Genomic DNA, 12,439 nt, shown 5'->3' with positions numbered 1-12,439 from the left:
ACTATCACAATAGCCTCCTAACTGGCTTCAGGACTCCCGTCTCTTGTTTCTTCATCATAGACTCTTAAATCAGGCTAATATCGTGGAAACTGGCTACTCAGAATGTAGTCTGTGGACCACAGCATCAGCATCTCCTGGGAAATTATTAAAAATTCAGGCTCTTCAGGCCCCACTTAGAACCTACTGAATCAGAATTGGCAGGTGATTCATACCTCGATAAAGGTTGGGGAGCATTGCCCTCTCTTCTGCCATGCCATTCCCCTAGCAAGGGGCATCCATAAACTTCACATTGAACCATCGCCAATCTGTGTCAGAAAGATTCCATTTTAATTTTCAGGTGAGATATTTTTAACATGAAGATGTAAATGCCCACCATCTATTCATTGGTTCTGAAAATGATAATCAAGTTTATCTAGATAATTTTAGAGCAGTTGTAAAACATTGATATTCAACTTGAGTTGAATCCTTCTGGTAAAAGCAAAGTATATTGTTTTTTGATGAGTGAAAGTAAAGGGGCACTTGGGAAGCATATGCGATGAGTTGGTGGGAAATATTCTTGTTAGTTTGACACAGTAACAAGCATTTTATATAGTTAATGTAATCCTCACAATAATCTTATGTAAGCAGGTGGTGTTAACCCCCATTGTACATGTGATGAAAGTGAGACTCAAAAAAATTACGTTTTCCAGAGCCACAGTATTGGTTGGTATTCAGGCTACACTGCAATAACAAAGACATCCGCGATACAGTGGTTCAGACAAGTGGCTCTGTCCTAAGGTAGCTAGGTGACCCCAGGTGAGAGGCATTGGTGCTTTATGAGGTCACCCAGCTTCCTTTTCCCGTGTTGCTTTGTCATCCCCCAGGATGTTCACATCCATGTGGTTGATTCTGGTTCTTGCCCTTGAGAAAGGTGAAAGGGGAAGTGAAGAGAACACAATTTTCTTATGAAAATATAATCCAGAAGTTCTACGTGCCACTTATACTCACATTCTGTTAGTCAAAGCTTGGTCATACGGCCACACTTAGTTGCAAAAGAGGGAGAGAAACTTGAGAAGCGGGATGGCTACTGGAGGAAAATTGCAAGCCTTGCCATAGGCACCTGGCTGAGTTAGTGGAAAAGCCTAGATTCAAACTCCATGACTAAAACCTGTGATCTTTTCACCATATTATTCTACCATTTCTCATAGTTGACAGTGAATGTTTGTTGAATTGAGATAGATTGAGATATTACATATAAACCTTTTGGTTATTTGAATTGTTTTTTCCTTCTTCTTTGCCTCCCTGATTACCTAAGTGGCTGAGTGCCAACTATCACTGTTTTTGATAATGTTAATTCGTAAAAAAGGAAGCTGATGCTCATCTTTTTTTAGGAGAAGTGTTATAATGAAATAATCCACTAGTCCCTTAGAGGTTCTGTAGAACCCTATGAGGTGTGATAATGGGTTAGTGATAATGACCAAATAAACATTCCCTTTAAGGTGGGTATCTTCTTAGGAGAATGCCATTGCCCAAAATGTTTTTGATATTTTGTGTTGGCTGATACATTAGTCAACTCTTGCTGCAGTCATGCTTCGTGACAACACCAAAATCCCAGAGGCATACAATAATAAGCATTTAACTAATGTGTTTGTGAGTCTCTTGGGCAGTATTTGAGATGAGCCTACCTGGCCATCTCTGATCCAGGTGTCTCTCATTCTCCTTCTGAGATAGCACATTAGCTTGGATTTTTTTTTTTTTTTTCCTGATAGTAGCCGAAACATAAGAGAATAAGTGGAGACATGTAAAGCTTCTTCAGTCAGAGGCTGAGAACTGGCACAACCTATTAGCCAAAGCAAGTCATGTGTCCAAACCCAGTCAAGGCCCATGAAAAACACCCATACCTTAAGTAAGAGAAATTGTAGTAACGTGGCAAAGGGTATGAACATAAACTTGAAGAGTTGGGGCCAACGAAGCAATCTACCATGGCTTTGCCTTTCGCAAGTTATTTTGAATATTCACATTGATGGTAAAGCTTTAAATTTTAAGGAAGCTTTGATATATATTTTTTAGTGAAATAGCTAAGGTTATGAATAAAATTAGAGAATCGAGCTAGGTTTATTTTCAGGCAGAAAGGTAACTGTTTAAGCACATGACACAAAATAATGAAATTTAGTTCTAGAAGATCTGGCTCAAGAATATGCATTCTGTGGCAAAATAAATGGAATAAATGTACAGCCTTTGAAGGTGATCAGTTGACTGGTGGAATAGCACCGATGTGGTTCTAAAATATATTTTTTTAGATGAACCTTACAGCTCGTAGTCACATGTCACCAGTGTGTCTCAAAATGGGAAGGGTACTGAACAGAGGCTCATCGCTGATAACCTCCTTCACCTAACCCTGTGCAAATGTGCTTTATGTGCAGATTCTCATTGCCAAGTCCCCTCTGGCTCCCTGCACCTCATTTGTCTACACCATCAAGAAGGAAGGCCTGATTCTTCAAGGTAAGATCCTTGGATTAAGCCATTTCTTTAAGTTGATAATGTTCAGTGCTGCTCATCGACGGTGATAATTATCACTATGTTCCTGATTGAAGCTATTTCAGGACAGAATCAAAGGCCAAGAGGAATTAGCCAGTGATATTTATCCTGATGAGATAAAAAGGATAGGCAGTTATGGCAAAAATTTGACAGAAGGTAGTGGTGAGGCTGAGAGAGAACTATAGAATTTCCTTGCAGAGTGAGATAGTCAAAGAACGAGGGTCAAACCGAGCAAGGTAGAAATTGCCACCACCCAATTCCTCTTCACAGATCCTATGGAGTGAGGAAGCAGGCAATGAGTCTCTGCAACCAGGGTGGAGGACCCAATACTGCCTCCGAGCCCTCTAGTTTAGCAAGCTAAAGAACCATCTGGGCTGGCAGCCCATGGGGCACTTTGTATGACTCCATGAGCGCTGCTTCCTCAGCCTCCTCTCCCTGTGCTCAGGCTTCGACTGGGGACCAGGCTTTCTGACCTGTACCTTAAGACGAGGGTCTGGGGCTTGGAAAGAGCTAAATTCTGGCTCATGGTGGAGCATGCGAAGTCCACAACCTGGAATTCAGTGGTCTACAGTGGTAGTTCATTCCCAGATGCTGGATCCTTTGGTGGGTAGGAAAGGTGTCCAATCGCAGATCTGTCCAGAAAACAGTGAATGTAAGGAGATCGACTCAAACACCCTTGAACTTAGCCCACTGGGTCAAATGGTCAAAACAGCTTTGTGTAGATTAAGAAGGGTTTCCACAGAAATGCTCAGGATACACATCTGTCCCCCACTGTCAGGCAGGAGGTCCCTACCCACAAAGATGCGTAGGTGAACGTCTGGCCTGAACCACAGAGGGGCATACTGCCATTGCTGTATGGGAGGAATACTTGTCCTTTAGGATTTTCTAAGTTGAATATTTTCCCCAGGTTTGTGAAACAAGGTGAGTCCTTACACTATCCCCGGGGAGACAGACACATTACACTGTGAAGATCTAGCAGGAATTTTGTGGTGCAGGCTGGAGAGTTCACGCTCCTGACTGAGGAAGTCTACAGCCTTCCCTTTCCTTCCCCTGTTAAAAGGTCCTCTTCTTAATGGACCCGGAAAGCAATGTGTTTGTTTGGTGCAGCTGAGCTCCACAGCAGGGACTCGGGTCCAGGGAAATTTGGGGTAAGAAGTACTGACCTTTGGCTCTTAGCCTTTGACTTATGCTATCCAAGTTCCTTGGTAAATATTTTTTTTACAATTGCAAATATTGTTTTCTGACAAAGAAGCAGAGATTTTAAGACCAGATTAAGCAAAGCAAACAGCAGGCCCCTTTGTTACATACTCTCTAAGGGTGTATAACTAATAAGCAATCAGAAAGCTGGACTTTTATTTACCCAGTGCGCAGTGTGGCTTTGGCTCTTCATTTTTAGAGGCGTTCTTAAAAGATTAGAGGTCTACTAAATAGAAAATTTAGATGAAGATTTCAAGAAATTCTATGGAAGTTTCCAAAACAATTTTAGGGGGAAGACAGCCCATTCTTCCCAGCTGTCTTGTGTTGAGAGTCTTGATCACTGGGTTTGTAAATAGCATTTCTTAGCCGGGTCTAATTTGAATAACTTTTAGGATGTTTGTATGAACAAGATTTACAGAGTTGCCTCTGTGACGCTCATTGCTAAGAACATGATTTTGACAGGAAAGAGGAAGTCGTTAGAGAAAGTATATTGGTAGAGACTGAAAAACTACAAGGAAAGACTATTAGAAAAAGTTGGAAATGGGGAGAGACAGTGGATTACTAATGGAGGCTGACCTGGAGCTGTGTGTCCAGAAAAGAGAAAATTTCAGGAAACTTTCCAATGATGCAAGAACCCCAAGGAGTAAATAAAAATGTCTGGAAGACCACAGAGCCTCACCTGGTTGCTTTCAAAGTTATTTTACCCCTTCCACTCCCTCAAGCTACATCTCCGTCTCCGAGGTTTCCTGAGGCAGATACACTCTTCTGCCACTATGAGCAGTAGCAGTGCCACTGAATACGAACCTCTGGGCGGTCCCTCCCCTCTAGCTGTGTGCTCTCAAGACTTTGGCAAAACAAAGAAGAGCTCCAATCCTGAGAAACATGGGGGGCCCTCCTTTATTGGAGAGACCCCTTGGCTTTCTGTTCCAGCTCTGAGGTTATCTTCAGAAAATTTCTGGCACACTAGTTTTTGTCAGCTTGAAAATGACAATGATGGCCTTGATTCAGTGCTTTGCAGATTGTGACACAATCCATCGGTGGGTCATAAAAATGAAATTGATGAGTCACAACCAGCATTTTTAAAAATTGAAATAGAGAATAGAAAATATCAGAATGTATCACATATATTATATTGTTTAATGAAATATTTGCTCTGTGTGTGTGTGTATGCACACACACATTATGAGTTTGTGTGTGGAAGCTGCAGCGCAAATGTTTTTCTTGGATTGTAGTCATCGGCCTGGTGATCTCTAAAGGCCTTCCCACTTCAGGTTTATCTGATTCTCCTAGGAGATGGTGTTCTTATCGTTCACTCAGCTCAGCAGAGCTGTACCCTTGAGATCACCACACACTAGAACATAAAAGCTTATCCCCCCCACCACTCTTACCAGATGACTGAGCTAAAAAACACCTGCACAGTTCCCCAGATTTAAAGCAAAGAAACCTTTGATCCCTGGGTGGTAACCTTGGAAAGGTACCAGCAGTCAAGGCCAAGAGGCTTTCCTTGTGTGAGAGGTCGCTCTGGCGTGATAGCCCTGAGTTGGCATGGAGGTTGGTACCAAGAGCTGGAAGGGGATGGAGTATGCAGTTCATGCCCGAGGGGCATAGGGACAGAGAGGGGAAAGGCTGGAAGTGAGGGCAGCTCCTGCGGTACCAAGAGAAACTGCCAGCCCAGCCACTTGTGGCTCCACATTCAGTCTTTGTCATGGAGCCACGCTGGAGTGGTGGGGAAGAATAGCACAAATAGCCTACCTTTTGGAGGGAAGGGAGGTTGTATTAGTGAATGCGGGGAATGATCCCTCAGTGCCTTTTATCCGGTTAGCAAGCCTCGAGATTCCTACTGGCCTGCTAACCAGGAGGTTTTATAATACCTGAAGAGCTCCTGAGTGCGTAAGTAGAAAGAGGGAATAAAAGGTGAGGCCAAACTTCGATTTAGCAGCTCCACAGGCCATTCCTCTCACCGGTTCTCAAGGATTAGGATGCTGAGAACAGCCGGCAACTGGGGGCATTATACCCGTCCCGCCCCTTTGTTCACTGGGATGGGAGGGACAATAAAACGGCAGGCTGGAGAGACTGAGGAGCTTGGTTAGAGATTTCTCAGGCTGCTTTTCGAAACACTTGAAGGAGCCGGTCCATGCTATTGTTGTAGTAAAATAGAGAGCGGAACTATTCTCCTTTTGCGGAAAAAAAAAAGAAAAAAAGGAAAAGAATGAAATCCCACCCTCCCAGCATCTTCAGGAGGCCGCCTGGCTCACATCGTTACCATGGTAATACTGCTGTTTGCATCTTCTTTGTCTGTCCTTCTCTTGTCGGGATCCTGGCCTCTCATGGTTGGGCCCCAGACCCTGGAAATACTTGGGCCCCAAGGGAGAGAGGGAGCTCACAGCCACCAGCTCCTGATGGTTCGAACTCTGAGAGGGGCCAGGTCCCAGCAGAGGGAGAGTTTGGCTCTTTTGTGCAGTTGAGATGGGAAAGGTGAAGGGGCTGGGGGAAGATGCCATTAGTCCATTTCTCCTTTTGTCTCCAGAGTTCACTATGAAAGTCCCAGCGCCCACTGAGTGGCAAAGCGTAGAGGTTTGGCCAGCTCAGAGTAAGACTTCAGAGATGCCAGGACCTAGTGGAGAGGGAAAAGCAAGAGTTGGCTTTGGGAACTGGCTTTCATGGGGTGGACCCACAGAACCACATGGCTGCAGACCCTCACCGCAGAGTTTACACTGAACTCTAACTTGACTCCCATCTGCTCTGGTTGTGTCCTTTGTTTCCCCAGCAAGCCTCAAATGTTGTGCCACCCAGAACATAGCTGGGATCTCTGGGCCTCAGTGTCAAGGCCAGGAGGAAAGATTCTGTAATTAAAAGCAGCCAGGCTATGTTGCTGATGCTGCAGGAGGCCTAGGGAAAACTCGGGGTCTGGCTCTCCTGGAGCCACCCAGGCTTTTGTGGTCCTCATAGCAATAACGGCCTGCTGACTCCTAAAGAAGCAGATCCCGAAGGAGTGGCTGCCTGGGGGAAGGAAGAGGTCGATTCGAGGGGCCTCCTCCTTTTTCACTTTTTCTTTGCCATCCTCTTCTTTTCCCCAGGAATCTAGAGAGCATTTGAAAAACAAAAGCCAGGTTGTTGTGAACAGGACAGCAGATACTGCTTAGTTTCTCAGTAGGACAGAACTGTGTCTTTTATATTATTATTATTTTTTTTAAGTCCAAATCAGGTATGAGAGGTTGTATTTAGATTCTGGTGCTATCCTCTACTAGTTTAGGTTTGAATGAGCAGCATAAACCTTGGGATGGAGATGGGGATCCCTGAGATACATCCAGAGAAGATGTTGGAAACAAAACCAGTTTCCTGTTTTTCCAATCACCTAGTATGGTGACTTAGAAGAAACCAGAAAACAGAGAAATAAAACAGTGATTTTTTTAGAGCTGAAAAGCTATGTGCCTCATCTTTCTTGTAAAGTCAAGAGTGGTGGTTTGATCTCCTTTTGAAGCATATTGGGAGAAGCATTAATCTCCTCTATTTGTTTCCTTGTCACAGAGTTGGGTTAGATTCTTCCACTCCATTTTCTCAGTCACTGAGCCAACTGGATGATTTATTGAAACATTCTTTCCCCCCAAATACCACCATCTGAGTTCATCAGATTTCAGCTCGAATCAGTAACCTATCTAAATGTTTTCTGCCTGGTGGACTCAGAGTGACCCAGAGGATTCTCAGTCTATTTCTATCCAGGTATGGAGGTGTCTGCTTGGTAAATACCACCCACACACCTGGCACAGCCTGGCATTCTTGTGGGAGCCTGGGCAGAGAGCCCTGGGATTCAGTGGAGCAGAGAGAGTGAATTCTTCTCCCAGAGGTCACAGAGAAGAGGGAAGAGTTGGCCTGTAACGTTTTTCCCAGGCTGCCAGGTGCCACTGCAGCCTCAGAAAGCTCATCCAGGCCAAGGCATTGTCCTTTGCAGCTTCTGCCTGCGTCTTGGTGAGGAGCTTCCAGAGGAAATGAGGAAGGACTCACACCTTCCCAGTTCTCTTCTTTTGCCATTTATTTAACATTCTTTCTCTCCATGACATCTTCTCACACTGGCCTTCTGCTTTGTTGACTCTCTTTTTACTCTGGCTATTAGCCTCAAAGAGAGGTTTGTTTTTAGTGCATTCCAAATTTGCATAAATTGTTTATTGTATACACAACTTGCTTTTGTCACTAATGTAATGTTTTTGCAGTATATCCTCGTTGATACACATAGATCATGTTCTTTCACTTTAATTGAGGTTTCTATATCTATTGTTTGAACATACCACATGTCATCCCTTCCCCTATTGATGGAAATTTCAATTATTTGTTAACTTAATGAACTCTATTGCACATATGTTTTAGTAGGCAGGTGTGAGGGTTTCTCTAGGTGTAGATCAAAAAGTGGAATGGCTAGTCAGCGGGTATACAGTTGTTAATCTGGATGGCTATGTGCCTGCTAAATTTGGGGGGTTCTATTACCATGAGAGAGAAAGGGAGGTGATTGTTCAGTGACACGTCCCTTTCAGGGGAGTCCAGTTGCAGAGATTGGCCCTAGGGTACAATAGTACAGACCCTAGGTCTGGGCTCATTGCATAATGTTGAAATACAATATAAATACTATGTGTTTAAAATGCTGTCAGGACCCTCTTTGGTAGAATCTAGAGCAGAGAAGTAGAGGACTCACAGTCAGTAATGCCACCACAGATCAGCATGCAAAAATCTTGGTTCCCCAACCAAAACAGAATCTATCTCAAGCAGAAGCTTTAGTATATGTTTTTGCTATTATGCACTATGCCATAAAGATATTTGAGCAACAGCAACTAATGCTTATAGCACAAGGCGCAGGGTATGAATTTGGGTCCAAAGTCATAGACTAAACACATTTTTTTTCCAAAATGTTTTTTTCCTGTCTCCACAGCTTTTTTAGAACATGGAACAAAATGTTAGTTGGAATAAGGTTATAGAGAAAAACTCAATTCCAAGGCCAGGACTATAGTTAGATTGGATCCACACTCCTCGTTTAGAACCTGGAAGCCATTTGGCTATCTTTGCAGAGTTAACAATTTGCATTTGTGAAAATGCCCAGGTAATTATACCAAAAGATGTTAAATCAATCCAGGTTGTTGATTTTCTTTGAAAACATCTTCCAAAAGGACTTGGTGTTCTTTCTGGAACATGACTTAAGCTTTATTTCAGTGAGTTCAGTTTAGCAGGCATTTCTTGAGCACCTAGTGTTTACAAACCATGGTGCTCCGGAATATAAGGCTGAAAAAAAAAAAAAAATGGTGCCTTCCTTTATAGTAGTTCAAAATCTAGTTATTTCAAAGCAAGTTTCATCGAAGCCCAACTGTGACACATAGCGAGGTTCGAACAATGGATATGGAAAGATAAAGGAGATAGACTTATTTCAATTAGGATGACTAAGGAATTTTCCTGAGGATATGTGGGACTTGAACTGAGCATCAGCTCCTGGAAACTAGTGAAAATGGCATTCCATTGTCTCTTGACAGAGACCAGTTTCTTTTGCTGTTTGAGGATAGATTTGGGGACACTGGGAAATGCTAATTAATGCCATGTGACTAATGAATCATGCTGACTAATGTGGTCTAAATGGATTGATTCAACAATAAAGAGAACATTGAGAGTCAAGAGTTCAGATCTTGAATTTTACCATGGATGAAGTGTAAATCACTTAGCCTCAGTACTTCTTTTTTGTCAGTTAAAATTTGCTCATGATGAGAATCTAAGTCACCTTGACTAGAAAGTGCTTTGCAAACCTTAAGGATAACGGAAAGGCTTAACAGCAACTCCCAGGCTTATGTAACCTTGCGTTATTCATAGTACAGACAGAATCAGAATATCTACCACATGCTGTTCCCTAGCCATGCAAAACTTCTATTTCCTCAGACATGCCATGCAAACTGACAAACAGTACACCACACTCACAAAAACTGACAAATAGAGGAGCTTTTGAAAATTTCCTATCTACCTACTGCGGCGTCTGTGTTTTTCTACAACAAATGTCGCCACGGAACTAAAAGCTTGCGTTGCACACACAGCTCTTTCTCTTTTGACATCTCTCCAGTTAGACTGCTTGAGAACCTGGCCTTCCGTGTCCAGATGTTTACTGAATTCTGAAGGCCTCCCAAAGGGCCCAAGTTCTTTTGTTGCTCTCCAAATCACTTCCCACAGAGACTGACCGATGTCCTGAAGGAGCCCTTCAATAGGGAGGATAAATGGAGGCAGATGAAGACATGACCCCCTGAGGCTCACCCACGTCCACACTAACAAAGGGTCTGAGGCACAACCTTGTAAGGAGCATTTTGGTCAGCAGCGTCCCTTCGAGAGGCCAAGTCTCCCCCACAGGGCTGCTTTCAATGGCTACCATCATAGTGGAAGGGCTGGGCTGGGCTAGGTGTAGCACAAAACATCTAAATCATGGTCCCCTGCCTTTGTGAGGACTTCCTGGCTACAGATGGCAGCTGGCTTTCTCAGGGGAAACCTGGGGGTAAAGGAGGAAGCTGAAGAGGGGCTCCTGCTTCTCTGGATGACCTCTTCCCACGCAGTCCAGAAAGACTCCCCTTTTGTCTACAGTTATCGGCATTCAAGCCACACCCATACTATGTTTCTGAGTGTCTCTGGTTTGTGAGGCCATTGGATCCCTGGGTAATAGACAGGTAGGTATATAAGTGGATTACTGCTGGAAGGAAAGCTTTATTTAGACTGCTAGTGAGAAGTTCGTACATTTCATGACAACTTTTTTTTTCAAACTTTCTTTCTCTCCCTCTTTTTTTCTTTTTTTTTCCTTTAGGCCAACAGAGGCCATAGAGACACTCTGACCTTTGTCTAAAGCTGATGGGGGCGTGATTTGTGAAATGAAACAGGACTGTGCTGCTTGGAAGAAGGAAATAGAAGCCAACCTAATGGGGATTAATTAGTCGATCGCTGTTGAGTTGGTAACAGATTTGCCCCCATACCATTGAGCCAACTATCTCAGACCTGGCAAAGAAGGTGAAGATGAAGAAGCCTTTGTTCAGGTCTCTAGATGCGTAGGGCTGAAGGCTTTGCTCCCATGAAATGTCAACAGCCATAATAATAATAATTTGCACTTATATAGTACCTTTCAACCAGGCACCTCAAAGTAGTTTAACCACATTAATTAATTAAAGCCCACAATCCCCCTGGGGAGAGGAGGAGGATGACTAACAGGATTTGTAATTACAGGAGAGAACGTTTCCGAATAAAGTATTGTCCACCAAATAAAAAGAGGAGGTGTATAGGAATTGGGGTCTCCAAAGAGTAACTGATTCAGAAATGAAATCATGGAAAGATGGGGGCGGGTGTGGGCGTGGGGGTCTGCTCTTGTGTCAGAGGGAGGTCGACGGGCTCAGAATTCAGTGACAGGTTTGGATCCAACTGAGAAGCGGAACATGTATGGTATTAGTGGCATTTGGAAGGTCATTAGTGACACAACTATTGTGGTGTAAATTCAAGTTTCACTAGCATATTGTGTATAGCCCTGCAGAACAAAGAGTGAGATTCATGCAGTATTTAATAAAGGATGAAATGATTTCTTTAGATTTAAAGCCCAAAGCTGGGCCAGTCAATTAGCAAATAAATCAATTGGTGACCCATAGGATAATTTAGTCATTTCCAGCAGAACACCCAGCTTACCCCCTCCCACTGCCATGAGGCTTCCCACCAAAGTTTCAAGGCCAGTTTCAGGGCAAGGCCTGGGGGCTTCAGCCCCTTCAAAGCCAGGCATCAACTCCTCCCAGCCTTTGGCTTTGGGTCCTCTCCAACCCAAGTCGTTAGTGACCCTGAGCTGTCTTCTATATAATCACTTTGTACCCACTCCCCTTACAGAGGCTTTTAATGCCTTGGAGGCTAGAGTTAAATCTTATTCTATTTTGTGTCTTCTATTGGTGCCCAGCAGAGTGCTGTGCACAAAGTATGTACAGACTGGTGAACAGTGGTTCAATGATTAAGTCCTTTAACATCTCAGTATTTATTGAGCACATACCAAGTGCTAACTAACGTGAAGGTCAAAAACAATAGGACGTAAGCCACGTCCTTGAGAACTCTATCACAAGGAATGGAAAAGACTCATATACTACTAACAATAATACAAAACAGAATAAAATAAAACGACATGATAGATGCATGTTCATGCCACATGCTGCAAGTGCAAAAGGAGAAACATTTTATTCAGCAGGAGTGAATCAGCGAAGGCATTCCTGGAGAGCAAGCCATGCTCTGGGCATTGGAAGGCGAGCGGGGTTTTGGTAGACCTAGCAGAGGTGGGGGAGGCTGACTTTCCAAACTGTGGTCGTTTGTCTCCCTCTGACTGAGGTGCATTTTGAGAACTTGTGGTCTTTAGTAGAACATTTGTGAATACCAAACTGCGTTTTTGCAGCATATTAAATGTAAATTTCCCATGAATTCTCATTGCATGTATTGGCTAATTTCAAACATCAAGGGACTGTTTGAGAAGTTAGGAAAGATGTTTTGTTCTCTGTAAGTATCAATTCGATTTCTCTCCACTTCCACTGTCCGCCAAGAAAGAAAAGCCAAACAAGTCACACATTAAAACAGGGCACTCAAAAGTGTCTGAAAAAGGTACAAGGGAAATACACCCCGATCACACATGTCAAAGATTAAATGGCTTCCTCCTTGAGATTATTGTTTTGATCCCTGTAAACACTAAGATGGTGCTCTGCACCTA

At 43.4% G+C, this 12,439-nt stretch overlaps 1 protein-coding gene across 8 annotated transcripts in view; it reads left to right on the top strand.

Moving 5' to 3' along the window:
* The window catches only part of RAD51B (RAD51 paralog B), a 490,110-nt gene extending 477,954 nt beyond the window's left edge, over positions 1 to 12,156 (top strand). For 7 of the 8 annotated variants that reach the window (XM_011383867.2, XM_023526896.1, XM_011383862.2 and 4 more), the window contains 2 exons: positions 2,403 to 2,481; positions 10,526 to 12,156. In XM_011383867.2, coding sequence (XP_011382169.1) covers positions 2,403 to 2,481; positions 10,526 to 10,542 — 96 coding nt within the window. In that variant the 3' untranslated portion in view covers positions 10,543 to 12,156. The remainder of the gene's footprint in view (positions 1 to 2,402; positions 2,482 to 10,525) is intronic. The other variant, XM_011383887.2, reaches the window with a different exon arrangement.
* The last annotated feature ends 283 nt before the right edge of the window (positions 12,157 to 12,439 follow it).

This window comes from Pteropus vampyrus, unplaced genomic scaffold, assembly GCF_000151845.1.
Source record: "Pteropus vampyrus isolate Shadow unplaced genomic scaffold, Pvam_2.0 Scaffold15, whole genome shotgun sequence".
NCBI classification, from domain to species: Eukaryota; Metazoa; Chordata; class Mammalia; order Chiroptera; family Pteropodidae; genus Pteropus; species Pteropus vampyrus.
Note: the sequence above shows the minus strand (reverse complement) of the source record. Positions and strands in the feature narration are given on the sequence as shown.